The sequence below is a fragment of the Vigna umbellata genome, chromosome 7 (assembly GCF_029865625.1).
Source record: "Vigna umbellata cultivar VRB3 chromosome 7, Vumbellata_1.0, whole genome shotgun sequence".
Lineage (NCBI taxonomy): Eukaryota > Viridiplantae > Streptophyta > Magnoliopsida > Fabales > Fabaceae > Vigna > Vigna umbellata.
In genome coordinates this window covers 24,442,597-24,469,000 of record NC_142171.1, presented here as the reverse complement: position 1 = coordinate 24,469,000, position 26,404 = coordinate 24,442,597, and the positions used below count along the sequence as shown (strand labels likewise).

At 34.3% G+C, this 26,404-nt stretch overlaps 5 protein-coding genes and 1 pseudogene across 7 annotated transcripts; 3 read left to right on the top strand and 3 right to left on the bottom strand.

The window, feature by feature from the left end:
* Positions 1-4,220: 4,220 nt before the first annotated feature.
* Positions 4,221-5,811, bottom strand: LOC124824608 (uncharacterized). The gene is made up of 5 exons (XM_088095234.1): positions 5,582-5,811; positions 5,308-5,484; positions 5,052-5,225; positions 4,686-4,862; positions 4,221-4,598 (listed from the first exon to the last, which is right to left on the bottom strand). The coding sequence occupies exons 1-5, from the start codon at positions 5,780-5,782 to the stop codon at positions 4,221-4,223; spliced, it is 1,107 nt and encodes a 368-aa protein (XP_087951360.1). The 5' UTR covers positions 5,783-5,811.
* A 1,645-nt stretch (positions 5,812-7,456) lies between these two features.
* Positions 7,457-9,515, bottom strand: LOC124824609 (uncharacterized). Its single transcript, XM_088095233.1, has 10 exons — positions 9,502-9,515; positions 9,253-9,418; positions 9,124-9,172; positions 8,970-9,048; positions 8,837-8,882; positions 8,656-8,754; positions 8,482-8,550; positions 8,137-8,382; positions 7,906-8,052; positions 7,457-7,813 (listed from the first exon to the last, which is right to left on the bottom strand). Exons 1-10 carry the CDS (start codon positions 9,513-9,515, stop codon positions 7,457-7,459), a joined length of 1,272 nt encoding a protein of 423 aa, XP_087951359.1.
* Positions 9,516-10,486: 971 nt separating this feature from the next.
* On the top strand, positions 10,487-15,552 carry LOC124824638 (putative DEAD-box ATP-dependent RNA helicase 29). 2 transcript variants are annotated; one of them, XM_047297095.2, is made up of 11 exons: positions 10,487-10,894; positions 10,971-12,132; positions 12,200-12,257; positions 12,772-12,879; positions 13,047-13,095; positions 13,594-13,667; positions 13,776-13,828; positions 14,081-14,162; positions 14,266-14,322; positions 14,439-14,574; positions 15,178-15,552. In XM_047297095.2, the coding sequence occupies exons 1-11, from the start codon at positions 10,546-10,548 to the stop codon at positions 15,390-15,392; spliced, it is 2,343 nt and encodes a 780-aa protein (XP_047153051.1). In that variant the 5' UTR covers positions 10,487-10,545; the 3' UTR covers positions 15,393-15,552. The 2 variants fall into 2 exon arrangements, with proteins under 2 accessions (XP_047153051.1, XP_047153050.1); XM_047297094.2 differs by having other exon boundaries at positions 13,591-13,667.
* Positions 15,553-16,769: 1,217 nt separating this feature from the next.
* On the top strand, positions 16,770-18,035 carry LOC124824639 (unknown protein 1-like). Of its 2 annotated transcripts, none has more exons than XM_047297096.2 (2): positions 16,770-16,862; positions 17,134-18,035. In XM_047297096.2, exon 2 carries the CDS (start codon positions 17,137-17,139, stop codon positions 17,779-17,781), a length of 645 nt encoding a protein of 214 aa, XP_047153052.1. In that variant the 5' UTR covers positions 16,770-16,862; positions 17,134-17,136; the 3' UTR covers positions 17,782-18,035. The 2 variants fall into 2 exon arrangements, with proteins under 2 accessions (XP_047153052.1, XP_087950958.1); XM_088094832.1 differs by lacking the exon at positions 16,770-16,862 and adding an exon at positions 16,883-17,030.
* A 2,006-nt stretch (positions 18,036-20,041) lies between these two features.
* LOC124824610 (nuclear intron maturase 3, mitochondrial pseudogene) lies at positions 20,042-24,011 on the top strand (annotated as a pseudogene).
* A 471-nt stretch (positions 24,012-24,482) lies between these two features.
* Positions 24,483-25,598, bottom strand: LOC124824640 (protein LURP-one-related 8-like). The gene is made up of 2 exons (XM_047297098.2): positions 25,138-25,598; positions 24,483-25,022 (listed from the first exon to the last, which is right to left on the bottom strand). The coding sequence occupies exons 1-2, from the start codon at positions 25,399-25,401 to the stop codon at positions 24,645-24,647; spliced, it is 642 nt and encodes a 213-aa protein (XP_047153054.1). The 5' UTR covers positions 25,402-25,598; the 3' UTR covers positions 24,483-24,644.
* Positions 25,599-26,404: the final 806 nt, after the last annotated feature.

Below are 26,404 nucleotides of genomic sequence, written 5' to 3'. Positions count from 1 at the left end.
ACTTCACAAATGTTAAAAGTGGTGTACTAATTAAATGTCACTCTAAAATTGAAATAAATAATGATACGTAAAAATAACTTGAGGTTAATAAGAAATTGTATTGACATATAAGAGGTAACATTGCAAGAATTATATAAGCTATGGTCCAAACTATGTAAGTAATTTAATTATAATTTATAATTTATAAGTTAATTTTTTTTTAAAATAGGTTATTTTAAAATACTTACCTTAATCAAACTAGCGTATTAGTTAGTTTAATGATGTTATCAAAACACATTCTAAACCTTCCAAAATGTTTTTTCTATAAAGGTAAAATCAGTTTTTACAGTTGAATAGTTGTTTACTTCTGGTTGAACTTGTTAGGAACACATTCTCACACCTAATATTTTATGTTGCCACTTATTTATATAGTATTATATTTTAATGCATTTTTACTGTTAGGAGGATGAACTCACATCATCATTAATATTTAATTAATTGTTATCTCAAATATGATCACAGAATTATGTTTTAGTTTTCTTACCAAAACATTTCCCATCAATTGGGATTTTCTTACATAGTATTTTCGGTAATATCCATACGTTAAGAGAAAACTCATGAAATGGAATGATGATTTGTCTTGAAAGTATTCCTTTAGTGTAATAAAAGAGAATATTTTTTTTCTAACAAAAGTGGGCATTTAACAATCTATGGATCACATAAATCAATGCAATGCATGAATTTATTTCAACTTAATCAATAATCTAAAATTATATCAATTTTTATTATTTAAATATATAATTGGTTAAAAATCTCATATGAACTAGAGATAAATTATATTTATAATATATAAGTGAGTCTAAATTTTACTTTATAAGTCATTAGTGCAATAAGGGAAACGACAACGGTGATTTTCACCTCTTCTGCAACCGAGGTGTATATAGACGAGACAAAAAATGTTATGTTTTTTACTTCGGTTCTGAACCAAGACAAAAATGTGTATGTTTTTGCCTCGATTCAAATACAACTGAGGCAATAGAGGGTGTTCCTTTCTTTATATTTTTTTCGTCAAACTTTTGACATTGGTTGCTGGTGAATCGAGGTAGTAAATAGGAATCTTCTGCCTCAATTGGGGGTTGAATCGAGGCACTAAAGGGATTTTTTCTTTTTTGATTAATCTTTTTGCTTCAGTTATGACCAGAACCAATGCCATAGAGGGCATATTGTCTCGGTTATGGTCACAACCGATGCCTATTCTAAGAGTTTTTTTTAAAAAAGAACAAGTTTGTTTCTGCAATAATTTGAACCACAAAAACAAAACTGTATATTTCAAAATTGTCCAGAATAGTCTAGAATAGTTCAGAAGCATATTTTCAATTAAAATTATAATAAATCATAAATCAATTCAATGTAGATAGAATTGTAATAATAAATCAACTTAGAAGCATAAATAAAACCAATGTACAAAGTTAACTTAATATTCATAAATATGCTAATGTAGAAATTACTATATACTAATATCTATAGAGTTAAATTACATATTTGTAAGTTTAAGTTAGGTTTAAAATTTATTTTTTAAGATGATATTAGAATTATCCCAAGTTTATTCTAACTATATTTGATATTTGTTGGATTTATTGTATCACTCGTTATTAAATAATTATTAATGTTTAATTTTTTATATGTCTTTTGATGTGATGAATTGTATAAGAGATTCATATTGACTAAAAACAAAATGAATTTACGATATATATATATATATATATATATATATATATATATATATATATATATATATATATATATATATATATATATATATATATAAATTCAATATCACTTTACAACTTAGTTTTAAACTTAAAGATATTTTTTAATAAAACTTTTGTTGATAAAATATTAGGATAAAACAAAGGAAGGTGAAGGCAAGTGTGATGATTGTTAAAAGGAAATACGATGGCAAAGGAAGTTTGGTCCACATTGGCTCCAAAGCATATGACAAACTATCATATTATCATATGTATGTATGTGCCAAATTGCACATGCCTCACCCTCTCTTCTGTTGTCTTCGGATAAAAAACAACTTCTATTTTTAAGAATACATGTTCTTTATACACACCAATGTATATGTAAGTGATAAACTATGTCAAACGAAATTCATTTTTAGGTTCTGTCTTTTTCTCTTTACATCTCTTTCTGAAAACTAAACCATCCAACCAACATCCCTCTCATTAAATGGCCCCTACACTTTATATGTTGGGTTACTTTTACATTACTCATTCTCAGATACGTATATAAATAAATAAAAAGTAACATTTATGATTGATTTCAAAGTAAAGTAATTAGTTTTAAAAGAATTTTAACAACCCTTGAGTCTCTTAAGTTTTGAACCTCTTTCTTAATATTAATCTTTAAAAAAAATAGTCCTTGAATATTACCTAGGTATGTTTTATCAGGTTAAAAAAAGTCATAAAAAAGTAATGAAGTAACTATTTTTATTTTTTGGATTTGAATTTCTAAGAAGATATAAGAAGATTATCTACTTTGCTGTGGTTGACATATTTGTTTATAAAGTAACGGCTCAAGAGTGTAAATTCAAAGTGAATGATGACTTATTAATGTTTATTTCACTTAATTATGAATTACTAGAAAATTAAAAGAACTATATGTTTGATCTATATAAAGTCATATGTTTTAGTTTTTATATATTTTTTTAATGTTTGCCGAGTTTTATATTTTGCCCTATTTGAAAAATATTTATCTATTATTTTATTTAACTATAATGATTGAAGATTCTACTTTACGTTAAAAATATCATCTTATAAATTAAATTTTATTGAATGAGGTTAAATTTCACTTCTAAAATTATGTATTTTAATTGTAGAAAAAAAAATGAATACAACCATTTTTATGATAATAAATGGATCAAGGAAATACGAGAAATATATATACATGGATTATGAGAAAAAGAAAAAGAAAAGAAATTTATTGTACTTTCAATTGTTTCAGAAGAATAACATAAGATTAAGTGTATATATGTTGATTGAAGTGTGGACAAAGATAGCGTTTTCACCTGAGCTGAGTAACATATAGCAGTGATGGCGCTTTCTAATGAAAAATGTTATGTAAATTGACACTTGCTGGTAATTGGTGTGAAACTGATAATAGAGAAAAAGAATCTGTGACAACAAGTCATCTTTTTTTGTCGGCAACTCAAAGTTTATGATGGTGAACGAAGGATTTGAATAAAGCAGTTAACTAGTAGTTGGATGATAACAAAGTTATGTTCTCTCGTCTTTCATGCTTTTCATACCAAATTGCATAAATTAAAGATAGAAAAAAAGTGCATGCCACTTAATAATTCATGTTGTTTTCCAAGTAATTTAATATACTGATAAGTAAAATAATTTAAGATTATTTTAGCTGTATGATTGCATAGTCCAAGAGAGTAAGCACAAATTCAAGTAGAAGCTCCTTTTCATGATTAGTGACGTCATAGTCACGTTCACATGCTCCTCCATTAAACTTGTTTCTTCCTTCAACTTGTTTAGCTTCAAATAAGATAGCATACAAACAAACAAGAGTTTTGTACTGTAGATTAAAGGAGTTTATTTACATCTAATTAAGACTATAGTTTATGAGTATGTTATAAAATGCGTAAATTTTTCATGTTTAAAACTTAAATTCACATCAAATTTTAACCTTATATAATCGAGTTTACTTGCAACAATAATTAGTATACCATAAGACTTAGATGATTTATATAATCAAAATCATTGATAGGATCGATCCGAATGATCCATATCAAGCATTATCCAATTTAACAAGTATATCTGAAATGTTTGAAGCTCGGACAAAAAAGGATTTTAACTAAGAGTGTTCATGATCACCTATGCTAACTTGAAAGAAAATGTGAAGAAGTGTTCTGGAGAAATCCTCAAATCCTATACCCAAGACAGTTAGATTAGGAAAAGATACTTTTGTGTCTTCCTAACAGTAACCAGATTTCTTCTAAGAAATTTGCAAACAAATGTATATATATAGAGAGAGAGATTGATAGATACATAATGAATTAACAGAATGTGTTTTTGGTTAGGGGGAACACACACTAAACCCCGTCATTCCTAGCTAGTTTAATCTTCCCAGATTGTAACAAGTGAACAATTATGTGTTTTCCACAAGTAAGGAACCCATCTAAGGCTAAACCAAACTACACATGTCAAAAATATATATAAGGATCATCAATTTGTAACTGCATGTTCATTTAATTCTGATGCAATGTTCTTGTTATCTTCTGCTTCGTCTTCTTCTTGTCGTTGACGCTGCTGTTGAGGTGACACAGAAAATATTGATTTTTTCTGGGAGCCTGGATTTAAGGGTGAGCGTGGTGACATGGGGAACTCTACCCTAGGAACTCCTGGTGAAGAAATGCAAGTGGTATCTATGGGATAAAGTTCTGCAACTTCTTCCATGCCTTCATCAAGATACACCACGTCCTGCATACTCAACTGATGGTACTCCACAATCTCCCGTAGAAAACGATTCTCCCGAGCATACACCTCATTCTCACTCGCTAACCGACCCTTCTCCGCAAGAAGTGTCTCTAGTTGAAGCCGGATCTTCTCCAACACAACATTCTTAAATAAATACATAGTACTATACAAACTTCTGGAAAAACTTGTAATGAACTTTGAATACTGACTCACCAAATCATCGTCTGCACGGATAACGGTTTGTCCTTTCTCGCTACCCTCGCGGTCGCGGAGCATTTTGTTTTCTTCTTCCAGTTGAGCACAGCGTGCTTTAGAAAAAGCCAAATCTGCTTTCACTGTTTTTAGCTCCCGCAGAAGCAATTTTGCTTTTGCAGCTGTTGCCATTGCAACCTGCGACCCATCAAAAAACAAAGACCAAATCTTGCGTCTCATGTCATTAAAGAAACCAAAGCCATTGAACATGAATTATATATCAAAGCAAAATCAACCAAAAAAATAACATTGATCATATGTTTTTTTTTTTACTGCACGAAGCAGTATGACAGACAATTAACTACATAGTTGCTAGTGCCACCTTACGTCGCGAGATGCCTTGAGTTGTGTTGCGTGGATGGCTTGAGGGTCTCCTGTCTGGGCTGGTTGTTGCCATGGATTCCACGTCGAAGGAGCTAGTTGTGACTTTGAGTTGGACAGAGAAATTCCCTTTGGCTTCGTTGGAGATCCTCGACCCGATGCTTTGCTCTCTATGCCCTCCTGAGATTAAGCATCGTAACAATGAGAAAAAGATTTGAAAAGTGTGATCATGTAACTAGAATCAATGCAGTAGATTACGTACGAGAGGAGAAGAAAATGTATTGAAAGAGTGTGTTTTGAGTTTTTCGGAGGAGATGGCGTCGTGGTGTGGGTTTGAGGATGGCTTATCCTCCTCCAGAATTTCTTTGGCCTTCTGAGCGAGGACGCCCCACACGCCGGATTTCGAAACATCAGCCACCACGTAATTGTTATCACAGCTCTGCATGCGTGCATGGAGGCGAAACTATTGATTATTATGAAGTGCATCATCAAAATATTATGCATGGAAATGGTGTACGTGGTAAGAGTTAATTAACCTTGGATCTGTGATGGTCATGTTCATATTTGGGGAAAGCAAGGTGAAGAGAGGGATCACGACGAGCAGCAGAGGCTTTGATGGCCTGAACAGCGAGGGGTGAGGAAGATGTAGGTGAACCATTTTCATCATCTGCATGATGTCGAATCTCTTCCTTGAAGGTGGAAGCTCTGGATATTCCGTGTCTTCTTCTGTATGCCATTGCCTTGCCACCGCCGCGCGCCACCACAGCCAGCCAATGCCGCAACACCACGATGATCACGAGATCACGATGACGATCACAATCACAATCACAATCACAAACACAACCAACACTTTCTCTCCCACCTTTCAACTCGTAATACCATTTCTTTCCCACTTTAAATCTCACCATCCTTAAACACACAAGTGTCTGCTTCCTCTCCGTCACCTTAAACGTAGGATTCGGAGCAATTCACGTCCACCCTTAACTTTTCTCTCTCACACATTCCCCTCGCCTTCTATACATCATACATCTATGATATTTTCACCACCATAATTAATTAATAATATATCATTGCAAATTACTTTCTAAATCATGTCAACATTATTCAAGATAGTGTAAGCAATATATATACTTTCCTAATATACTTGAACAATACTTATATACGTTCGATATAGTTTAGCTTTGTCTAAAGTAGAAGATTTTGTGGTGAATGTTTGGAAGTTATAGTTAATAAAATTAAAATTATTCTAATATTTATAACTTTGTCATTGAAAAATTCTCTAACAATAAAATGTGCGCGTGGATATTAATATTTTTTCATTTACTATATGTTCAACTACACTTAATTTCTACAAAACTCATTAAATTTAAAAAAGACATATATATGTGCGATTGAAATATAGTTTTATAAGTAGAAAGATAATAAAAGTTCTATCCTGTATATATTTATGTGTGTGATATCCGTGGGGAATTGTTTGTTTTTCTTTTATTGTCTTTATGTTTTTTAGCCTCTTCCTTTTTATTATCATAGAAGAAGATGGAAATTTCGAGTAAATAAAATAAAAGATTAATTTTTCATTAGTTTTAGATTTAGATTATAATCAATAGAAGAAATTCATCACCCTTATTCTTACCAAGACTATCAAAACCAATTGATATATGTTATGAATGTTAAACCTATTTGTTAATATTATATGTAATAAACTATTTTCTTATGTATTTTGCAATGTTAATACACATGTGTTTCCATTTCAATGTTAGTATTTGAAGTTTTATGCTTGAACACTCATGTCGTCTTAATAGTCGTTCTTAAGGTGTTGAAAAATGTATTTTGAACTCGAAACTAAAATTAAGTACCTAATGAAACTTGTATCTAGGCATAAAACTTTCTTCATTAGTAATTTTAAGATTTTTGAACTTAATGCATGATTCACTTGTTGATAATACAAAAAATCGAACTTTAATAAGTTATTATAGGCTCAAGAGGGATATGATTTGAGTATATTGAGTTGATTTTAAACTGAAATTAGAATTGAGATGTTTGGTTGAACGGGAATGAAATATAATCTTTACAATTGTTAATACTCCATGTTAAATTTCTTTTGCACACAAACTGTTTGATAAAAATACAAAAAAGAAATTCTTTGTTTTTTTTGTGAACTTTGTTGTCTAATCAAGTTGTGTTGTGAGAATTATCAAGTTTTACATAAGTTTCTTAAAAGAAAATATATTAACTTTTTACTTTATTACTTAATTGGAACTTAATTGTTTTTCAACCTTAATTCTAGCACATTGCTAGATTGATGATTCTAATAAGTTTACTTGATTAGCGTATTTTGATTTATCCAACATCCTTTCAATTTCTTTAGTTCCTTACATTATAAACTAGTAACACCTTTAGTGTAAGCAAGCTCATGAGTAACATGGCTCAAAATAAAATCTCTTACTTAAGAACTCTTTATCACACCACTTGTAACATTCCCAAGTGTTGCCTTTTAAAGGATTGCAACCTTTCTCTTTGTCAACATTATCTGTGAGACTTGTTGTGTTAGGATAACTAGGAACATTATCCAAATGATAACATATCGTGGAAGAGGTAGTGAATATGTTGAAAGTATCATTTTCTATTTTGCATGGAGCAGAACCAGATGCTTTTTTGAGAATTTCACATGCAAGAAATTTCCTTTTGGCTATATTTTGGGCAATGGGTCCTAAATCTTTGGCAAACATCATCAAGCTATCTTTATAGCTAATATCTTGTTGACCAACCTATGTAAAACATGAGAAAAATAACGATATGTTTATCATGCATTTTGTTAAAATATATTTGTATATTAGGCAATGAGAAAAATAATACTCACATGCTGAAGAAGTTTTAGTTCACCATTTATTGTTGGAAGTATAGACTTCTCCTTGCTCATGTAGAAGGGTTTATACATACCATGTCTATCAATCTCAAAAAACTTGCTTTTGTTACACTCTTTAGTACCTATAATGGATAAAATTTTGTTGAAGAAAATTTAGTTCCAAGTGTTAAAATAAAATAAAACTTAATATTTGTTTTCAAAACTAGAACCTTTACTCTTACCTATAGTAATCTTAACATCTTTAGCATCAAGACAATTTGTCTTAAAACTTCTTTTATTTGATGTATGAGATGAACACCATGTAGTTTTTGAGGTTATTTCATTGGATTTAAGGTCTCTTGAATTTCTAAAATCTTCTTGATTAATTGATCTTATTTTTTGTCTCGTTTCAGAATATTCCATTTCAAATTTCTCTGGATTTTTCTTTAATACATCAAAAACTTTCTTAGCTAGCTCATTTATAACACGAGCCTGCAAAATGAAAGGTTAATTAATCATTTCATTAAGGTAAGTTAGAGTTTTTACAACAAATTAGAACAAAAAAAAGTTAAATGACTTTATATTTCATACCTGCCTAAAATATATGGTACCAGGAGAATTAAAACGCATTGCATTGTTAAATATTTGAAAAACATCATGCTGCATAATGGGTCAAATATCATGTATTAAATGATGAATCAAACAAGTATAATAATTTATATAAGGGAAAACATAGTCGCATATACACAATAAAAGGTTGTTAACCTCAAATTGTTCGAGAGTTTTGTACATCTTCTCATGTAGTTTAGCCCTAATAGTGCCAAAATCCATAGGCTCTTTAATGATTGCATAATAATCTTCAACCTAGTTCCATAAAAGAGTGAATTAGAAAGAAAAACCTATAATAATATCCATAAAAATATTGCAGCTAATTATGGCCACACACCTCATTTGGATCAACTGGTTCTATAAATATTTCATAGGTGTCTTTCCTGTATGATATAAAACATTATATTTAAATCACAAAAGGTAATCATAGTTTTAAAATCATACACAACAATGATAAAAGTATTCTACACCTTTGTAAAGTGTCAAGTAGAAGTTGAAGTATTCGTTTCTCTGGCAAAAAGCTTGAAGATGAAAACTTTGATGGCTTATCTAGTTCATTATCAATCATGTGTAAACTGAATGCATTATGAACAATCACAAAAATGAAAATACAATTTTACTCACCATTACAACTTTTCTTTTGAATATCATTATGGCTAGAATGTTTCACATCCTGCATAATGACTCATGAATGTAAACCAAGATAGGATTAAACAGGGTGTGAAAAAGGTAACATAAAATTGAAAATAATACTTGATTGTTTGATGGTTTGAGTTGTTGGGATGTCCTCAATTTTGTGTTCTTCTTGCCCCTTGTTCGAAATGCAGGTCCTTGCTTATTATCTAAACGATCACTAGCCTTGGTCACCAATGTAAATAACCGTAGACTTCTCCTTTGTCCTTCTGTCTTTAGCAATTTTCTGTCAGAGAAAACAATTCTATAAAGTGAAAATATTACAAATAATATAATTCACTAGCAAATGAACGTGTAAACTAAACTCACCTCAATCTACCCATATTGTGTTGGCAATGAGGAAAATGATCAAAGCCTTTTTAAAAGAAATAGTGAGTACAGGAACCATATATGTTTACTCTTTAATAATTACTTTTACATTTGGTAAGAGAAATATCATATCCAACAAAATGACAAAAAAAAAGGTATTCATGAGTAATGAGATATGAGAATTAATTAATCAAATAATGTTTGTGGTACACAAAATCAAAGTTTTCAATTCTTAAATAAATGACTATGCAAACTGTATAGTATGAACCCGACCAAAGTATAGAGACTGGTTGGTTGGGTTGATATCAATTTCTGAAACCAAATATGATTCAATAAAACACTTGTTGAGGTCATAATTAACAAAGTTTATAATGTCTTGATAAGATCTATCTGAAAGTCTATCGATTAATAAAATTATCTATCAAAAATACAACTAACATAATTAAAGTCATATGAAAATATTAATATAAATAAGCTTAGTAATTATGATTAAACTGTAATTGGACCATATTTAGTCTAAATAAAAACTCATTATTATTTTTTTAAATAAAATGTTAATGATAATTGATTATTACGTTTGATATTCAAACTCTTTATGACTTAATAATTTTGGATAATCAAAACATACTAAAGATAATCACAAACAAACACTACTTAAGGAAGTGAAAGATCGAAATATCTTAACTGGACCAATAAAAACACAAAGCAAATAAATTTTGAGATTTTCATTTTTTTGTAATTTGTGTATACATATATAATATTTTATTTCTATTTTTGAACAATAATGGTTGTGAGTTAAAAAACAAGGAAAATACAATGGTTTTGACTTCTTATTTCAAAAGACAATAATTTTTTTAAAATTTATAATGTTATAAAAATGAAATATCATATGTAAGTTAGAAATAATTCTACACTACGGTAAAAAATATTTTACATTCGTATCATGGAACAATTTATGAACAAATTATATAGTAGTGAATAAAACCCTAATTCTTGGAAGGAAGAGGAGAGGGCGGAAAGAGTGTGGTGTTCGGACGGCGAAAGATGGGAGGCGAAGGAAGGGCGGCGATGATGAAGAAGAAGAAGAACACAAAATCTGGGGGCTTCGAGTCACTGGGTCTGAGTCCGAATGCGTTCAAGGGAATCAAGCGCAAAGGGTACAAAGTTCCCACTCCCATTCAGCGCAAGACCATGCCCCTCATCCTCTCTGGCTCGGACGTCGTTGCCATGGCTCGCACCGGCTCCGGCAAAACGGCTGCGTTTCTCGTCCCCATGATTCAGCGCCTCAACCAGCACATCCCTCAGTCTGGAGTCAGAGCCCTGATTCTGTCTCCCACTAGGGACCTCGCCCTTCAGACTCTCAAGTTCACCAAAGAGCTTGCCCACTTCACAGGTTCGCTTCTCTTTTTGTTTGATGCAACTTTTGGGATCGATTTTGATTTTGACTTTGGTTTTGGTTTCGTTTGCAGACCTTCGTATCAGTTTGTTGGTTGGCGGCGATAGCATGGAGAGTCAGTTTGAGGAATTGGCTCAGAGTCCTGACATTATAATTGCCACTCCTGGCAGGCTCATGCATCATTTGTCGGAAGTTGATGACATGTCCTTGCGCAGCGTCGAGTACGTTGTTTTCGATGAGGCCGATTGTTTGTTTGGCATGGGTTTTGCCGAGCAGTTGCATAAGATTCTTGCTCAGCTCGGGGAGAATCGCCAGACCTTGCTTTTTAGTGCCACATTACCCAGTGCTCTTGCTGAATTTGCAAAGGCTGGTCTGAGAGACCCTCAGCTTGTTCGCCTCGACCTGGAGACTAAGATCAGCCCGGACTTGAAGCTCGCCTTCTTCACCTTGAGGCAGGAGGAGAAGTACCCCGCCCTGCTTTACTTGATCAGGGAACATATTGGTTCTGATGAGCAGACATTGATTTTTGTGTCCACCAAACATCATGTAGAGTTTCTCAATGTCTTGTTTCGCCAAGAGGGTATTGAGCCGTCTGTGTGTTATGGCGACATGGATCAGGATGCTCGAAAAATCCATGTATCCAGGTTTAGGTCTAGGAAGACCATGTTGTTGATTGTCACCGACGTTGCGGCTCGTGGCATCGACATTCCATTGCTTGATAATGTTATCAATTGGGACTTCCCCCCCAAGCCTAAAATATTTGTCCATCGAGTTGGAAGGGCTGCAAGGGCTGGTCGGACTGGTACTGCATATTCTTTTGTGACTCCTGAGGATATGGCCTACCTCTTGGATCTTCATTTGTTTCTTTCAAAACCCATCAAACCTGCTCCCACTGAAGAAGAGCTCTTGCAGGATATGGATGGTGTAATGTCTAGATGTGATCAGGCAATGGCAAATAGAGAAACCATTTATGGTCGTTTCCCACAAAAAGTCATTGACCTTTTTTCAGACAGAGTCAGGGAAGTTATGGATAGTTCTGCAGAACTGGAATTGTTGCAGAGGACCTGTAAAAATGCATTTCGTTTATATTCAAAAACAAAACCCTTACCTGCCAAGGAGTCCATCAGAAGAGTAAAGGATTTGCCTCGTGAAGGGCTGCATCCAATGTTCATGAAGGTGTTGGAAACGGGAGAGTTAACAGCACTTGCATTTTCTGAGCATTTGAAGAAGTTTAGGTGAGTTAACAGCACTTATTCTTTCTGTAGATTCTACAGTTACGTTGCTTTAATAATTCAATTTCAGGCCAAAACAAACCATTTTGGAAGCCGAAGGAGAAGCAGCTAAATCAAAGCATCAACAGGTGAATTTATTCTTTAAATACATTATTCACATTATGTCCAGTGTAGAATTCCATTTTCTGGTCCAATTCCATAATTTCATTGTTTGATTTGGTATGTAGAGTAAAATTGTTGTTGCTCCCCCTCTTCCAAGGATTAAAATCAACGCTTCTCTTGTACGACATAACATTTCCCATTTCAATATAATTAATGTCATAGCCATTAGTTCAGCATTTATCTTTTGAAGTAAATTTCCTAATCTCCTATTACATTCTTATTGTTTTACTTTCTATGCCAATTTCCAAGCACGTTCTTATTTATTTTTTAGATTTGGGTATTTGTATTCATGATTGGGTTTTCACTTATATATATTGAATGTCCTTGTCAGTGTTTCATTTATGCTCTGTTATATATCATATTAAAGTTTATGGTCCATTCGACCAAAATAGCCCCCTTGAAATTAGTTATGATGTGCATGTCTACATTGTTATCTTTGTACTTTTCCTATACATTAAACGTGATGCTCAATAATTGCAGGGCCCTTCCGGGCAATGGGGCGATGTGATGAAAAGGAAAAGAGCCATTCATGAGAATATTATAAATTTGGTCCACGAACAACAGCAATCTAAGGATAATATGGAAAAGGTATTTGGCTACTGCTGAAATTTGGATTTGGACAATTCAACCTCCTTTTTCTTTAAATAACCTCCAGTATTCTGCTGACTGATTGGAATCAATAATAGTTAATTTTATTTTGGATTTTCTTTTTCACGTATTCATTTCTTGGGGATATGTATATGTGCTCCTTGCAGGAGGAAATCGAATCAGAACTCAATCCTTCCATGGAGAAAGGAAGAAAAGGTTTTATTTCATTTATATTGTCATTGAATATTCTTGAGTTTGGTCATTGTATTTTCAACTTTTAAAGTGAATAATCTTCATCATGATGTATTTTCCCCTTGTTTTATGTACTGCCTTATGCCTCTGGAACAAAGTAGTTGGCTACTAGTACTGATATATACTATATATTCTGTGGTGGTTATATCTCTACGTTCTTTGAGTATATCACAGTAGAAAGGCACATGGCACCTCAGAATATACTGTGTATCTGTATGAATTTATAGGATATTGTGGAAAATGTCTGCTTGGCTATCGTTTGATATGCAATTTTCTTTCCCTGTTGCATCCAAAAAATACCTTTCCCGTGTAAGAATTTGTCGGTTAAAATTGGTAGAAAAATTCAAGGTTTACTTTTACTTGGACACGCCTTATTAGGATTTGAGTGAAAGAAGACTAGAAGAGTTAAGTCAGAAAAATATGATGATTAGTTTCTGATTCTGTTTACTTGAGTTTTAGCAGCACGTGGTTCTAAGAGAAAGACCCAAAGCTTCAAGGATGAAGATCACTATATAAGTTCAATACCAAAAAATCAAGTAAGTTTCTATCTGAATCACATAGTTCATCATACAGATATACACTATTCATGGTGATTATGATTCTGAAACAAAAAACATTGCTACTAATTTTGCTATGATTCTCAGCATATGGAGGCTGGCCTTTCAGTAAAAGCCAATGAAGACTTTGCTTCAAATAGGTAGCATTTCTCTTTATTATGTTATTGGGGTGATTTTATCGTAAACCATTTCTAAATCATTAGTTCAGAAGCCAAACTAAAACTTTTAGCTGATTATGTTTGTGCTTTTGTGTTTAGTTTGTTTGCTTGTGTATTATTGTGTTGTGACTTTCAGAATGTATGATTCAGTTTTATTTATACAATCCCATCCTTTCTCATGTTTTTAGTTTTTGCTTGTTTGGTTTTGGTCCTAATAATACTCAATATTTTTAGATTGGACTCCGCTGTCCTTGATCTAGTGGCAGATGATGGTGCTGGTATTCACAAACAAAGATCTATGTATCACTGGGATAAGGTAATACTGAAGTTGTGATTGATTTATAGGGAAGAAAGACAGTTATTTTTTAAATTTTATTGAAAAATGTCTCATTTATCTCATGTAAACCTTCTGGTGCCAGAGGAGTAAAAAGTACATCAAGTTAAACAATGGTGATCGTGTTGCTGCAAACGGAAAGGTACAATATTTGTAACCCCATAGTTTATATTGATACGTACTATGCAAAGTGAGATTCTTCTATTCACCTACCTTGAATAATTAGAACATAAATATAAACTTTCCATTCGAGTGTAGATAAAGACAGAGAGTGGTGCAAAAACGAAGGCCACCAAGACTGGTTTGTATAAGAAGTGGAAAGAACGTTCACATGGTAAGATATCACTTAGAGGGACAAACGACGGTGATCCTCAGGAATCAACAAGTTTCGCAGGTACTGTACGTTGTCTGCTTCTTTTTTATTTTTATGTTTGACGATGAACTCTGTTATGCTGGTAACTACTATTTATCATACAAGAAATAAATACTGTAGAAGGCAGCATGAGTTCTCTCATTTCTAGGATTAAGATTTTTCTGGGCATTTGCATGTAAAATACCCATATATTTGTTGTCTTCTTGAGAAATTGGTATTATTGAAGTTTACTTGACTCGACGAAATATATACGAACCAAAACATTGTTATATTCTTTGTTTTGATGTTCAATCAGAATAAGGATCAAGCTTAGTAAGCACGTAGGTCATGCTATACTATATTGAGATTACATTGAAAATCATATTCATAGCCATAAATTGAATTTACCTTATTGTTTTATATCTCAATCAAAGCTACAAACTTGTCAACTGTTCCTATATAACATTTAAAACTCCTAATCTCACTTTTGAATCTGTCTCATTTCTGTGTCATGTTTCTCAACTTTCTTGTAGATGGTTGTGTTGTAACTGTTGGTTGGTAATGTCAAAGATAATGTATTCTTGTAGGATATTTTTGTTTAATATAAAAACTAAACGTGAAACTCTATGAATTCTTGTTACACAGGATCTTACCAAAGAGGTCGTAGGAATTTTAGAGGCAGCAAGAAGCAGCATTCAATGCCCAATGCTCATGTGCGTTCAGAAATCAAAGATATGGATCAAATTCGAAAGGAAAGGCAGCAAAAGGCCAACAGGACTTCTTATATCAAAAGCAAGTCGACGAAGGGTAAAAAGTTTGGTAAAAATGGTAAAAGTGGTAAAAGAAGAAAAGCCAAATAGAGTGTCTGAAGCTCTACAAATTTATTTAGTAAAGGAAAAGTGGTGTCCCGTTAAAGAAATTTTATATTTTGGAGGGTTTCTTGTTGTATTCTTTTCTTGGTTCGCCAACAAATTTTGTTTGTTCTAATTCAAAGTTATGATTCTTGCACTTGTTTCTGTACATGGATCACACCTGTTCACTTCCTTTTATCTTTTGAAGTTTCCCTTTTGTGCTTTTGGTGTTTTTTTATAGTTAGAGATAACGATTGAGCGGGTACAGGTGCCCGTACTGCTACTGACTCACTATTCACCCATCATCAGGGATTGAAAAATTTTGCAGGTCGTTTTTATATCTGTGAATATTTACAGAACTTTTTAAATTTTTTTTAATTTTCAAATAAAATTATTTAAAAATAAGTCTTTATAATATGTATTTAGATAAAAAAAATTTAAATATAGTTTAATCAAAATTGTACTCTAAAATATTAATATAAGTAAATTTGATTTTTTTAAAAGAAAAATGACATTATGTTAAAATATTAATGTAAGTAAATTTAATTTTTTAAATAATTAATTGGATATCATGATATCCATATTTTATGAGTAAGTGGGTAATTAAATATATGTGTTCCTCATCAGTATTTATTAATAATATTTTATTTTGAAAAATATTTTCATATGTAATTATTTTTGTCATCGATAATTTGATTATTATCAAGTGAGGTCCTAATGAGTTATTTTAATACTTATTGAAAAGCATCCTTTCTTTTGACAATTGTTAAGATAATTATCTTAGTAATATAACCAAAGTCTAATTTATTAAACTAAAAATAAATAAGTGTCATTTTATAGTCATAAACAGTATGAGATTATTAACATTAATAATTATCTGCTTATTTCAAATTGCTTATTTCAGATGAAGCCAACTTCAGTTGTGTTGCATGTTTCAAAAGACTTCGGTTTTTGTTTGTAAACTAGTCAGACGAAGAATTAAGCAGCATTATGCTCATTACCGCAAATGATATATGGCAATTAATTGAAAATTTTCCTTGCTTAAAACTAATTGAAAATTAAAGCAACAATTCGAACTTACTCATTATTTGAACCCTGAAAGTGACAGCATTATTAATTTTAACCATTTTTAGGAACATATTTTACTTAAACAACATCTAGCTAGGAAAAATAAAATGATTTCTTTCACTAATGAAAATTAATTTATAAAATAAGTTATACAAATTATAGTATAGAACGAAGTTCATATTTGTAAACGTAAAAAAAATATAAATAAAGTAGATGTAAAAAGGAGATGCAGAAAGAAGGGAAAAGAAGTAAAAAGTTGGTGAACGTATAACGAATAGAAGCAGGACACGTGTGATTGAAGGGATATAAAAGCAGAGAGTGAGAGATTGGCGCTATTTGGCACTCAGAAGACATCGTGGGCATCGGCAGGAGAAGAGAGAAGAGGTATCTTTCAACTTCCAACTATCTCAGGTACTCTCATTTTCTCTTTCCTCAAATCCCCACTTCATTTCTCATGAACCATTCTTCCAACCCTAAATGTAGTGCTTTTTCAAACTCTGCTGTCACTCCTCCCTCAGAAGAAGATCCATTTGATATAAAACCTGTGATAGATTTGTTTCTTGTGTTGTGGCTGGTGAGGTAAATTAGGGTTTCTGTGGTTTATGTTCTGTGACTGAACATGGATTGTGTGCTTGATTGGTGGAAAATGGTGTGTCTAAACCTGTTTTCTAATTTACTGTAGCTCATGGCTTCTGTGGATCTGTGCAAAGATTCCATGCAAGATGCTATTACTCCAATTCCGAAGGCTGCCACCGATTGTGCGGTGCCTATAACTCCCGAGGCTCTCACCGAGAATGGAGATTTTCAATCCCAATCCCCTCTCACTCTCTCAGTGCTCAGGAAACAACTCAAACGAGCCTGCATTCATTGCGATTCTGACAGAGGTGGCTTTGTTGATAATGGTGATGAAAATTACAATGGCAATGGTAGTATTGAGAGCCCCCGAACTCCTGAGGATGGTGTTTTTGATCCCTTTGCACCTGGTCCTGATAACATGGCGCGGGCACCCAGCAGCAACAAGTATCTTGACGACTACAGGAACAGCGTCGCCCGCAGACTTAATTTTCAGCCCTCCTTTGATGTTTCTCAGGCTGATAGTGACACTCTTTCAGATGAGGACATGGTTGAGTCCGTGTACGAGAATCTTTTGCAAGTGATTTTTTCAAAGCAGGCTGAGGAGGTTCTTGCTCAACTGTCATACTATTGTGAAACACCTCCTTCTCCGTCTCGCATCACTGGAATTGCCGATGCTTGTCCAGGTGCACCTAAGAAGCCAGCGGCTCCACCCAGGAACATCGATCCGAGGTTGTGCAAGAAGCTTGAATTCTGAATCAGACTCAACCCACCCTGCTTTATCCAGATGTAAACTTAGACCAGATACACATCACATTCATTCACAACTGCATTTTGTGCTCCTAATTTGACGATGTATCTCTACTTTGTAGCATAACTTGTTCAGGGAAAATGTTTTTCATAGAACACTTTTGCATCTGACCAAGGTGATATACATCTAGCAACTATATTGTACAGTAAACTATTGACGTTAGTTTATTTTACCATGAATTATTCTGTAGTTTTTAATTACTTTGCGAAGTTGGTCTGATTCAATTTTACTGCAATTATGTTTTTTACATGATGGTTCAAGCTTGAATGATACTTTCCCTCTGAAGTCTTTATGTTTTTCTCAACCAAAGCATATGTTATTTCATATATTCTATTTTTATCAGTAAGTTTGTGTGATTTTTTATATACATTTCATATGCTTAATAACGTGGAAATTTCATCACCCGATAAATTTCGGCGAAACCTAGATTGATGCTCGACTTCTCGTTTATTCCTTGATTGCTTGGGCTGAAACTCAGTACTATTTTATTGAAAAAACTGGTGCGAGGAAATCTACTATTTTCTGCGCGACTTTTTCTTTTTACATAAGCATTGCATGATCGATGGGGTGTTGTGATTTTTTTCTCAAATGTAGGGAAAATTATGAATCAAGATTAACAAAGTACAACCCAAATATTGAAAGAGAGATATATTGCATCAAACCTTAAGAGGATATTATACGATAGACTTCAAAGGAAAACATAAGTGTATGCTACTGGCAAAAAATATCAAACAAGCCGTCAAACGTGAATGTATAGTGAATCCCACATAACTTTGCACATCGTGTTTTCCTTAGTCAACAATTAATTCCCCTCACGTTTCTTTTCTTTGAAAAAATTGTTTGCATCTAACAAGCCTCCAAAGTGCAAATAATAATTTTGTTCACTGATGTATCACATGTTAGGAGTAGAATGCGCCAAGGCATTAGCTTTTAACACGAGAGGAGAGACATTGAATGAAATATGAATATCAGTTTCAACATTACCATTACAATAGTTTCAGAGAGGACTCAAAGTGCTTCATGATGAGTCTCCATTTGTTAATATTTTCCTAGATTAGTTATAGCTTTTTGGGATTTCGTTTGTTCTTATTTTCTTGTTTTTTATTAGATTTGATTTTTCTTCCATAAAATAATTTTTTTCTAAATGTGTTAACATGGTATTTTTATTCTGAAAAGAAATGCATTCTGGAGAAGTGACCGTTGATCATTTTGTTCATAACTTTTTTCACATAATTTGAATTGAGTTGAAATTTGTTGGGTTGGAATCCTGACTCAGATTACAAGAACGTGAATTTTGAATGACAGAGCTGATTGCAGTTGTTTCCAAAATGTTGCAGCAGAATAGAGCCAGCACTGTTTCAGCATTGCTTTAGATTTTATTTTCTTTTCTTGTAAGGGAAAATTTGTAGTTTCCTTAGATAGTCAAATTATTTAGTTCATATAGTTTACTCAGGCAATTTATTGGTGAAACTACTCTTCTACTTTTACTTTCTATAAATAGCATAGTTCAGATCAAACATAGGACACGAATCAACACTTTATTTTTCAGTTTTGACAACAATTCTCAATTCCAATGCCTTTTTTCCGATTGATTTTAGTTCGTTTACACTTTGCACTGATTAAATTTCGTACCGATTAGATTTTATGTTCTTCACTGACAAGGGTTGCAGATTTGAATTCCTTGCCATCAAGAATGAAAAATGATTGACCATAATTCAGATTTGTTACTTGTACTATGTTTTACTGCCGTTACGTTTCAATTCTGGTTCAGTTCTAGTTTTAATCAATTCAATTCTAGTTCAGTTTTCAATTCCAGTTTTAGTTTACTGCTATCATGCGAATTACTTCTTGCAATTGCGTTTTACAGATTTTACTTTCAGTTTAGAACTTAGGTTAGGTTTAATAAGTTTTGTTAGTGAATCTAGTTTACTATTTCCGCCGATTACTTTCATTTTCAATTCAAGTTCCAGATTTACTGTTTTGAGTTCAGTTTTACTTTCAATTTGCTTTACTGTTTAGTTTTAGTCAAGCATTCCAGTTACATTTGCATTAATTCAATTTGCAGTCTGTTTTACATTTCTGTGCTGTTCAGTTTAATAGTAATTCAGTTTACTTTGTTTTACTATTTTTAATTCTGTTTCTATATTTGAATCTCCAATTTTTAGTTAATTGAGAAAGACCTCACTCAATGAATTCAACTAAAATGTGTTCCTTGAATTCACACTTAGGTTGGACCCTATAATACATTAGGGGGAAACTTTTTTAGCATACTTTGATGTGACTAAATAGGTTTAACAAATTGGCGCTGGGGAACACATGTCTTTAAGTGAATTAATTGATTTTCTTTTTCTTTTTTGTATAAATCAGTAGATGGATCAGTAATTTTTTTAGAACTGCTGCTGCTGTTTCAATGCTATACTGTCTTGGTTGCTATCCAAATTCTCTGCAGATTTTTGGTTTGTTGCTTTGTAGATGTTGCTGGTATATGACCAGGTCAAGACCAGGGCCACTGTTTCCTTGAATTCTGAGATTAAGAAGACATTCAAGAAGCTACAAAAAGAACAATTAGGTGATCATACTACCTCTGCTGTACCAGTTCTAACACGCCAACCTGAAACTTAACAAATAGAAGAAACGGCACTTAGCAGGGAAAGAACCTTGAAAGAATTAGCCAACTCTGATATTGGATAGCAACCTCTATGCATTCAGATACCAAATCTCCGTGAAGCAGCAGCCAGTGATGCGTTGAAGTCTGGATTGATTCAGTTGTTGCCAAGGAATCAAGGTCTAGCAGGAGAGGACCCTCATAAGCATTGATTGGAATTCCATGTGATTTGTTCAACCATGAGGCCGGCAGATGTGCCTGAAGACTTGGTGAAAATGAAGGCCTTTCTATTTTCATTGTGTGATATCGCTAAAGATTGGTTGTACCTGCAACCAACACCAATCACCACATGGACAGAAATGAAGAGAAGATTTCTAGAGAAATTTTCCCTGCTTCAAGAACTGCATCAATAAGAAAGGAAATCAGTGGAACAAGGCAGCTGCAAGGAGAAACACTGTTTGAATATTGGGAGAGGTTCAATAAACTGTGCTATACATGTCCAAACCATCAAATGAAGGACTACTGCCAATGGTCATAACTTTCCTATATTTAGTTTCTTGGTCGGCAGAACATTCGCTATTCAGATTAAAAAAATTTACTTCCAAATCCAATCTCATTTACCTCCAAATTCACTCAAATAATCAACAAAAAAAATTTATTTTCAAATCCTCTCAAACTCTCTCAATTACTCTTCTTCAAATCCACTGAAGTGAACAAGTTGGATATTATGACTCAAGATACAAGTAACACCAAAATTGATATACATTGGAATTGAGGTTATCTGAGGTGTAACCTAAATCTGCTCCTGGAAGATGAAATCCCTCAAATTGCAATCCTAATTCAAGTCAAGATCAAGACCATCTTTAACCCTTCAAATTTCTAACCAGGACAAGAAAAATTCAAAACCCTAAATGTACCTTGAATGGGTCTGCTGTCAAATGGCTGTGGGCAATCACCAAAATGACTAGAGAAAGCAAAAATTATGTTTTTTTAATTATTACTGGGGCTTTGCTTTTTTTTTTTCAGATAAAAGAGAATAATACTCAACTTCAATAAGATTCACTTATTCAAAGATAAACTAAAGGTGAAAAATATGCATTGTATTATATGTCTCTTATCTTTTGTATTTGTAATTCTTAGAAAGAAAATCTGGTCTCTGTTTTTGTCTCTCGGTGTCTTCCATGGTGGCACTGTTGCGCATAAGAAGAATCATCATCACCTGCATCAACGCGCATAAGTTTCCGTACTCTCCTCCCTTTTCTCCAAAATCCAAACTTTTCTCAACATTGCCGCTCCAACTCCAATCCTTAGAGTGGGAACCTCTCACCAAATCCCAACTCAAGACCCTCGTTGTCAACCAGTACGCCCATGGAAGCTTCACCAACCTCGTCAAAAATGTCGTCGCTTCACCCCTCGTCCTCTTCACCGCATGCCAAAATCTCTCAGCCGCTCCCTTACGCCCGGCCTCGCTCCAGGGCCGCTTTAGCATCGAGACCACGTCCCGGGAGCTCCGCGAAAACCGTTTCAACGTGGAAGCATGTTGCGTCACACTAACGCCCTCCAGTAAAACTGCTTCTTCTTTGCCTTTGGTTTTGCCCAATTTGAAGCTCAAAGCTGTGGTTGAGGCCATTCGGATGGTGTTGGAAATCGTGTACGACGAACGCTTCGTCACATTTTGCTACGGTGGCCGCGTCGGAATGGGACGACACACTGCCATAAGGTACTTGAAAAACTCCGTCGAGAACCCTAGTTGGTGGTTCACCGTGAGGTTCAAGCCTCACGGGTTTGAACATTTCCATGTGGAGAAGCTGTGTTCTGTTATTGAACGCAAAGTGAAGGATGTCGTTTTCATTGATTTGATAAAGAGGTTGTTTCAATGCAAGGCTTTGGTGATTGAATTTGGTGGAGATTGGCTGGGAAGGGGGCTCCCTCAGGAATGTGGCTTGTGTTCTATTTTGATGAATGTTTACTTTGATGGCTTTGATAAAGAGATTCAAGAGATGCGACTGCGGGAGAATCGAGAGAATTGGGAATTGGATCCAAAGATGATTGGTTCAGGTTTGGATTCTGATGTGTTTTACAAGCCTGTGAAGGTGTATGCGGTGAGGTACTTGGATGAGATACTTGTTGCCACATCAGGGTCGAAGATGTTGGCTATGGAGTTGAGGACGGCAGTTGTCAAGAGTTTGGAACTTGGTTTGGGTTTACGTGTTGATAAGGTGAATACTGCAATTCATAGCGCGGGGTCGGAGAAGATTGTATTTCTTGGGATGGAGTTGCAAGCTGTTAGGCCATCAGTTTTACGCCCTCCTATGTCAGAGAAAGCAATTAGAGCACGAAAGAAGTACCTCAGGCAGAAAGAAGTTACGGCTCTTGAATTGAGAAATGCCAGGGCTAGGAATCGAAGGAATTTGGGTTTAAAGATATTTAGTCATGTTTATAAAAAGATCAAGCAGAGTGATGGATTTAAATTTGATTTTAGTATTGAAAGCGAGGTCCGAGATATTTTTAGATCTTGGGCTGATGAAGTAGTGCAGGAGTTCTTGGGGAATATAGACGAGTGTCAAGAATGGCATCGAAGTCTATCTGCTGGTGATTTTCTTAAGTTGAGACACATCAGAAATCAATTGCCACCTGAACTTGTTGATGCTTACGATAAGTTTCAAGAGCAGGTTGATAAACATTTGAATCCTACAAAAGCTAGGAAGGCGATTGAGGAAGAGGAAAGAAGAGTAAAGGAAGAAGAAGAACAAAGTTATTCCAAAGGAACAGTTGAGGATTTGACAAGCCTCTGTATGAAAGTTGAGGCACCAGAGATACTCATAAGAAAGGCTGTGAAGTTGGTTGGGTTTACAAATCATATGGGTCGACCAAGGCCAATTGAATTTCTGGTTGCGCTTGAGGATACTGATATTATCAAGTGGTATGCTGGCATAGCAAGAAGGTGGCTCGATTATTTCTGCTGCTGCCACAACTTCAAGATGGTCAAAACTGTTGTATCTTATCATTTAAGGTTCTCTTGTATCTTGACTTTAGCAGAGAAGCATGAATCCACCAAGCGTGAAGTGATAAAACATTTTAGCAAAGATTTGAAGGTCTATGATATGAATGGAAATTATGAAGTGCATTTTCCAACAGAAAGAGAGGTTAAGATGATGGGAGATAGAAATCTTTCTGATCCAAAACCAGTCGATGGGGCTTTATCTTTGGCTGTAGTAAGGTTGGCATTCGATGAGCCTCCATCACAATGCATTGCCCATTTCTGTGACAAGACAACCACAATCTTATATCGGGTCTATTTGCTGCACAACAGATTGAATGTGAACTCATCAGAGAAAGAAAAATGGGTGCAAGGGATGGGTGTAATTCATGAAAGCCTAAACCGTAAGTGCCTCCCTCTCTGCACCGATCATGTAAATGATTTGTACATGGGGAGAATCACACTTCAAGATATTGACTTTCCTTATTGTGTGGATGTGGACTGACTTTTGCTGCTAATATATATTTACTTCAGTTAGAATCAATGATGAGTCCTTTATACCTCCATGAATTTAAAAACTTTTGGCATGTTTGCAGTTTGTCCTTCAGTTATTTTGATTCAATATGTAGTAAATAAATAAAATAAATTATAAAGTGTTAGAATTGAATGAATAGGTAGATGATGAATAATGGTCAGCAGTGCAGCGTGGTCATGTAGTCTCGGCCAGCTTAAGTTTTGGTGAGGGGGCTGTTCAGGAAAAATCCCTAGTGTACCTTTTGTGGTATATTTTTTAATTGGTTGTCACTTTTGGGATAAAGCCTGGACATAAAGTGATGGGCAGCAGTCGTGTTACAGTTTGATTAATAAGCAAATTAGAGTAGGTTCGACATTAAGCCTAGGTATATGATGAGAATATAAGTTAATTGTCACGGTTATGGAAAGTTCTTCACCATGGAAGCTTTGTCCAGGGTAAATACTGTAAACGCCGTTTGATTCCTGACTCTTTTTTCATGGGATCTTTTATAGGATGTGACTATTGAAATATAAACTAATTCAAGGAACTTCTACATTAAAAGCTTGTATTATTTTTAGAGGATAAAATGATATGCGTGCATTTACACGGTAATCTGATAAAGCTTGGGTTTTTGTATAAAATGAAAAACCAAGCAGGAAGGATGATAGTGATCGACTTGTTGCATGAATTTAAGCTATGAAGTTGTGAAGTCAACGGGATCCAAACATGTGATCAAGGAGGATGAGAAAGGCCATGGCGAGAGCGGTGTCCATCTCAGGCTGTACAATGAGACGGAAGATGTCTGCGCCAAAAACTATCCCTCCTGCCTCACCTTCTTTCATCTTTATCTCTGCAACTTTTCTCCTGTTCTTGCTGTAAAACGTGCAGCAACGCCGGGCGTAGCACCCCTCTATCTCATACGCAACTTCCTTCTTCATATTTCCTGTTCCAAAGGAGCTCAGGAGGTGTGCCAAACACTTATTGTTGCTGTTGTTCAAGATGCTGACACTCTTCCTCGCTGTAAAAAGTGGTTTCAGAGACTCATCCTCTCCTTCAAACACCAGCCAGGTGTCTCCCAAGCTCAGCCTCTGCATCAGGAATCAATAAAAAAAACAAATTACAGATATGGGTAAGCATGCCGAAGAGGAAGTATCAGAGTGACACGACTTTACTAATTCAGTTTTGGTGAAAAAAAGGACGTACCTTGCGGCGGATAGTGAGGAGAGGTGTGCCTGCAGCGTCCATGAGAAGTATGTGATCCTTGTTCCCTCCAATGTAGTTATCCACCCTGAACACCAGATTCCCTCTGTTAGTGTCGAAAACGGTGAATCCATGGCAATTTGGGAGGAGAGACTTCTTCCACACGGTGAGGACCACTGCATCATCACCACCACCACCACCAACACCACTATTTGACCTCTCCCACGCTGTCTCACTCACACATGCACCAGGGTGTACCTTCCTCATTGCCACCAACCCTACCACATCACCCCCACTTTAATTTATTATATATATACTACGGGTGCAGGGCATGATTAATTAATTCATTAATTGTAATTGGGCGGCTACTCATGATGATCGAAATTAGAATAGAATAAAATAGTTCGTACAATAAGAGATTGGATTGACTAGAATATTTGTATGGCTGGGAACCATTTCGCGGTGCCACGCAAGGACGGCTCCAAGATATTTCTTCACAGCTTTTTTTTCTATTTTGTTTCTTCATCACCTAATTATCGTAATTTAAACCTTCCAATTATTTTTAGTTAATTATTAGCGTAATACGTAATGTGTAAACCACGATGGGTTAGGGCGGTTTATGCGACTTTTTCGACCATCCAAGGGCACATCTCGTTTTGATGCCACTCTCCCTTTTTTCTTCATTAATTATTATTTATACTTGTATTAATTAATTACTACTCGTACTATTCATTGTCCACCAATTTTCCTGAGTGTTTGATGAAACAAATTAACAGTTTATCCAATAACAAAATCAATTCTACGTAGAAGTGTTATTTTTTTAATACCTATTTTGGTGTTTAGTTTTGGTAAGTGTGTTTAAAGTAGTTCTATCTTTTTTTAAATGTTGATATTTGTTCTATATTTTATAAAAATGGTTCAAGTTAATCATTTTTGCTTACAGCATTAAAAACACCTTAGCAAAAAAGTGAATGAGTTGTCCAATTATGGCAACTGATCAAATTGACGTGGCAATTAAGTATAGTTTTTTGAATTCAAGTACACAATTCGATAGAGTCTCAGTGTAGGGCATATTCCATCTGAATGCCTCTTATCTTTAATGAGCCTCATCAACCCAATCAAAAGACTATGACTCTTGAAAATCTCCAACTTGAAGACACAACATAGGATTTTTGCTCCCTTTTCATTCTGGTTCGAGAGTGTTTTGCAAGAAGGGGAAACGAGTTCCAGTGGAAGACACGACTTCCATCTTCGCGGTATTGTGGCATCA

What these genes read in the sequence shown, in the direction of transcription:
- LOC124824608 (XM_088095234.1), bottom strand. Translation starts at nt 5,782, where the DNA reads ATGGCATACAGAAGAAGACACGGAATATCCAGAGCTTCCACCTTCAAG. An exon ending in AACTCAAGGCATCTCGCGAC is followed by an intron (nt 4,863 to 5,051) that starts GTAAGGTGGCAC and finishes GATGGGTCGCAG; the next exon opens with GTTGCAATGGCAACAGCTGC. An exon ending in TCCGTGCAGACGATGATTTG is followed by an intron (nt 4,599 to 4,685) that starts GTGAGTCAGTAT and finishes GTGTTGGAGAAG; the next exon opens with ATCCGGCTTCAACTAGAGAC.
- LOC124824609 (XM_088095233.1), bottom strand. An exon ending in CTAAAGATGTTAAGATTACT is followed by an intron (nt 8,053 to 8,136) that starts ATAGGTAAGAGT and finishes ATTTTCTTCAAC; the next exon opens with AAAATTTTATCCATTATAGG. An exon ending in AACTAAAACTTCTTCAGCAT is followed by an intron (nt 7,814 to 7,905) that starts GTGAGTATTATT and finishes TGTTTTACATAG; the next exon opens with GTTGGTCAACAAGATATTAG.
- LOC124824638 (XM_047297094.2), top strand. Translation starts at nt 10,546, where the DNA reads ATGGGAGGCGAAGGAAGGGCGGCGATGATGAAGAAGAAGAAGAACACA. An exon ending in CTAAATCAAAGCATCAACAG is followed by an intron (nt 12,258 to 12,771) that starts GTGAATTTATTC and finishes CAATAATTGCAG; the next exon opens with GGCCCTTCCGGGCAATGGGG. An exon ending in GAAGACTTTGCTTCAAATAG is followed by an intron (nt 13,829 to 14,080) that starts GTAGCATTTCTC and finishes CAATATTTTTAG; the next exon opens with ATTGGACTCCGCTGTCCTTG.
- LOC124824639 (XM_047297096.2), top strand. Translation starts at nt 17,137, where the DNA reads ATGGCTTCTGTGGATCTGTGCAAAGATTCCATGCAAGATGCTATTACT.
- LOC124824640 (XM_047297098.2), bottom strand. Translation starts at nt 25,401, where the DNA reads ATGAGGAAGGTACACCCTGGTGCATGTGTGAGTGAGACAGCGTGGGAG. An exon ending in TCCTCACTATCCGCCGCAAG is followed by an intron (nt 25,023 to 25,137) that starts GTACGTCCTTTT and finishes TTCCTGATGCAG; the next exon opens with AGGCTGAGCTTGGGAGACAC.